The 4,126-nt window shown below is 45.1% G+C and overlaps 1 protein-coding gene across 2 annotated transcripts; it reads right to left on the reverse strand.

Moving 5' to 3' along the window:
- Positions 1-477: 477 nt before the first annotated feature.
- Positions 478-3,260, reverse strand: LOC125532178 (protein tesmin/TSO1-like CXC 2). 2 transcript variants are annotated; one of them, XM_048696328.1, is made up of 6 exons: positions 2,183-3,260; positions 1,813-2,076; positions 1,545-1,698; positions 1,306-1,441; positions 1,105-1,200; positions 478-1,004 (listed from the first exon to the last, which is right to left on the reverse strand). In XM_048696328.1, the coding sequence occupies exons 1-6, from the start codon at positions 2,296-2,298 to the stop codon at positions 904-906; spliced, it is 867 nt and encodes a 288-aa protein (XP_048552285.1). In that variant the 5' UTR covers positions 2,299-3,260; the 3' UTR covers positions 478-903. The 2 variants fall into 2 exon arrangements, with proteins under 2 accessions (XP_048552285.1, XP_048552286.1); XM_048696329.1 differs by having other exon boundaries at positions 1,109-1,200; positions 2,183-2,275.
- Positions 3,261-4,126: the final 866 nt, after the last annotated feature.

The following is a 4,126-nucleotide window of genomic DNA, read 5'->3' on the forward strand; positions in this document are numbered from 1 at the left end:
ATCCAGCCGATGGCATCTATTTTTTGACAATTAAAACAAAAAAAACGTAAATGGGCTGAGCCCATCAGGGATGGCTGTTCGTCGGGTATTATACGAACCTGCAGCGTATATACGTTCTATGTAGGAAAGTGAATACAATTTGTGAAAAATTCATACTACCCTTTATACGTTTTATGGGGGGAGGGGGTTGTACCGAAGCACTTCTCATATACATATATATCCGTATGTTGTAGTCCATTTGAAATGTCTAAAAAAACTTATATTTAGGAACAGAGAGAGTAGAAAAGAATCCCGGCATCAATCAATTTGACATCAACAATTTGTTTGCCTCCTTCAGAGTACAGCTTGCATGTGATTTGTCCGGCGTCACAGATGAATCACCATTAAAAGAAGAGTGCAAGATGCAGCCATAGAATTAAGAATGTGATGATGCAAACATGAGTGAGAGCATATCATCAGATCATGTAACGCAATGCAGATCATAACGCCACCAGGCATCTTTGTTTATGCAGATCAGATCCATACTACATTGGGTTTCAAACACCATCGGAACATTCCTAAAGTATATAAGAGAGAAATCATTTGCAGGAACTATGTATTGTATGCATAAGAAGTAGCTGAACCAACCCTTTCCAGGCACGCCGACCGATGACGGCAAATATTCCTACATGAGTATGTATATGTATGTTCTCTAGTATCTATCCGTCTGATCAAGACCACGTTCTGAGGCTAACGACACCGCAGATCATGGAGTTTTCGCCGTGCTTGCTTCGAGTAACCAACCATTACAAGGAATCTACAGGAACCTGGCTGTGCTTTACAGTGGGAGATATCTGAACAGGAGGTGACTTGCATCATGCTCTGGTATGTCTTGAGGATGGTAAGTATGTAAGGTGACTTGCATCATCCTCTCGTATGTCTTGAGGATGGTAAGTAAGGAAGGTGACTTGCATCATGCTCTGGTATGTCTTGAGGATGGTAAGTATGTCTCAAGCCTACTGTCACTGCACAAATGGAGCAGATCACCAGGATTAGTTGCTTATCACTGATGAACAGACATACATACACTACGATTTCTATGCACAAGTAAGCAGAGGAGCAAACTTACAACGCGTTTTGGCCGTTTGCCTGTCGATTCGACGGCGCTACTGCTGCTGCGAATACTCCCTTGACCCCCTGCTCCAGCCTTGGACTTATTGGCTGTTGTGTACATAAACGCAGAACAAGAGAGAAAATTACACGAGTGTGATTGATCACTCAGGGAAGAGACGCATAAATAAAGGGAAGAGAAAGTGGTGTGCTCACGAAATCTGCTCCCGTAGTCATTGCCGCACACTTTGCACTTGCACTTTGAGGAGCACTTGATGTTACGCTTCACGCAACCGCAGCGACTGGCGCATTTGGTTTGGCATTTACACCCCACAGCAGACTCCTTGGCAGCCTGAAATAAGCGCGCCGCATTTCAGGTACTTGGCAGAGGTCAGAGCATTTCCACCGGTATTCATGAGTGTAGTGTGCTCTCCTCTTAAGAGAGAAGAAGATACCTGTGCCGCCCCACGAGTGGTCGGACCTGAAGCAGGAACCTCTCCCTTGATCCCGCTGCCCGGGAATAGATCCTGAAGCTTCTCCCGGTTTCTGCAGTCCTTGCACTTGCAACGGTCACAGCAAGGCAAGACAGCCCTGACACATCTGCAGTTCCTGCACGCCGCATATCAACAAGCAACAGTAAAATTGCAGCACCGGACAAATAATGTATCAATTAACTAGCTAGTTGATGGATGCATCTGGTTGACATAATTCAACTCTGCATACCCGTTTTCGCACTTGGAGGTGGGACAGCTGCACCGTGGCGCAGACCCTGGTTTTCGTGCTGGGAATGGCTTAGCCCTGGTATCCGGCGCGAGGACCGCCACAACAGAGCCCGAGTGAAGCGTTTGAGCGGCAGGAGCTTTGTTCTTGGTGTGTTCAGCAAATTTCTCTGCGATCGTGTCTTCATTATCCAAGATGTTCTCGCACTTACCACGACACTTGCAGTCCTTAGAGCAGACCCCTTCCTTTGTGAAACAAGCACAACCCCTGTACATAACAAAACAATTAGCAAACTGGTTGGATGGATCAGTTTAAAAAAAATCTGGATAGATCAGGTTCATGTCATTTGAATTGTTTGCGGTTTTGCACGTACTCATGGAAGCAATTGCGGTTAGCACACGAGCACTTCTGCGATTGCGACATCATGGCCAATGATGAGGAGCTAGCTGCAATGAGAATATGAGATGCACAGTATGAGATAGGATGCATGCTGTGGGATGCACGATCAAACTTGCTCAGAAAACTTATGTTCAGCTAGACAATTTCTGAAGAAGGCATTCAGTTCAGATAAACCAACAGTGGGATTGTGCTCAAAAATCTATACTAGTACGTACAATTGAATAGGAAAAATGCATGCATCCAACTAGATATCAGAGATCTCAACATGCTCTAACTTACTGCAATCCAAAGCAGTATGCACAGCAGCAGATATCAAAGATTTTTCAATCCGCATTACAGGACAAAGTTTCCAAGCGTCAGAGTTCAGAGTTAAATCTACAGCCAGCAAGCATTCACGAACCATGCCAGCAACTAAGAACTCAAGTAAACTATACATTATAGCAGATGAACCAACTAGTACTTTACTAATTACCTTTGTGGAAGCAACTGAATATTGACACTCAGCAAGGGGAGAGATAAATATAATGGGTTCAGCAACCAATTTTGCTCAGAAACTAAGAAAATCAGAAGGATTTTTTTCTAAGAATGCGCTAACAAACAAAACAGTTGGTAGGAATTTTTTTGCTGAGAATACGGTAACAAACAAAAGAGTTGGCGGCACCATTAACAATCATTCATGAATTACACAAATAACTAAGAACCCAAGTAAACTATATTATAGCAGATGGATCTCAACATCAGCAGGTGCAATAAATACATATGGTTTAGAGCAGGAACCAAGAAATTTTAACAAAATGAAATAGTTCATTAATTATGCATCCAAATGCACCATGCCCATAGAATTTGCAGACTATACTCAACAATGAACTAGAACTAATTCCGAAGAACACACGCGCGCAATCTTGTCTAGGCAGAAAATACATGCATCCACCTACACGGTTGGCGTATGAAATAGGCCAGCATTTTACAGCGTAGGTTGTATGCTGCATTCGACGCAATGCAAGACGAATGTCAATCAAAAGAAGATGAGTGCTTGCCTGGAGAATCAGAGCTGATTAACTTTGTGAAAACATCTGTATCCTAGAAAACACCCAGTACTTAAGACTTGGCCAAGGTTGACAGATATATAATGGGTTCAGCAACCAATTTTGCTCAGAAACTAACAAAATCAGAAGGATATTTTTCTGAGAATACGTAACAAACAGTACAGTAGGTGGCACCCTTAGCAAGCATTCATGAATCATGCCAGTAACTTAGAACGCAAGTAAACTAGCAAATGAATCTCAACATCAGCAGATGATTGAAATAGAAATGCATCCGAATGCAAGACAGACAGAACCTGTCATCGTAAAGGAACATCATGCAGGACAGCTCATCTTACAGCAATGTGCACACAAATTGGGCTAAGCAACGCACCAAGAACAAGTCAAGCAAAATTGCATGCCACTCGATAAATAGGTCAGCATAGCACTAAGTCTGAGTGCACGCAAACAGACAGGCAATCGGTCGAACAGCCTTAGTGCACGCAGTCTGATCGATTTTGCTCAGGATTCAGGAACATGACCAGTAGCCAGCAACGAAACGACCAAATCGTGGTCATCGACAAGAATCGTGCTCAGGATGATGAACCGCATACATACTGGACACACACGATTTCTTCCACCCAATCCGACGCTAGAGGATCCTATTCCTAGGAGCACGAACGCCACCGATGACGCGCGCTCGCCGCGTGCCGACGAGGTGGAGAGGGTGGGGATGCTTCTGCAGGCGGGGTCGGGGAGAGACGCGTGGTGCTTGCTCGCGTCGCGCCTACGGACGCGCAGCGGTGCGAGCGCTACGGAGGAGCGCGGCGGTTCCTCCCCGGCGCATGGGAGGAGCGCGTGGCGGGGGGTGCTCTCGTCGCGGTCGGCGCGGCGAG

This window comes from Triticum urartu, unplaced genomic scaffold (assembly GCF_003073215.2).
Source record: "Triticum urartu cultivar G1812 unplaced genomic scaffold, Tu2.1 TuUngrouped_contig_9288, whole genome shotgun sequence".
In the NCBI taxonomy this organism is placed as follows: Eukaryota; Viridiplantae; Streptophyta; class Magnoliopsida; order Poales; family Poaceae; genus Triticum; species Triticum urartu.

What these genes read in the sequence shown, in the direction of transcription:
- LOC125532178 (XM_048696328.1), bottom strand. Translation starts at nt 2,298, where the DNA reads ATGCATCCTATCTCATACTGTGCATCTCATATTCTCATTGCAGCTAGC. An exon ending in AACCGCAATTGCTTCCATGA is followed by an intron (nt 2,077 to 2,182) that starts GTACGTGCAAAA and finishes TGTTATGTACAG; the next exon opens with GGGTTGTGCTTGTTTCACAA. An exon ending in TGACTACGGGAGCAGATTTC is followed by an intron (nt 1,201 to 1,305) that starts GTGAGCACACCA and finishes TGTACACAACAG; the next exon opens with CCAATAAGTCCAAGGCTGGA.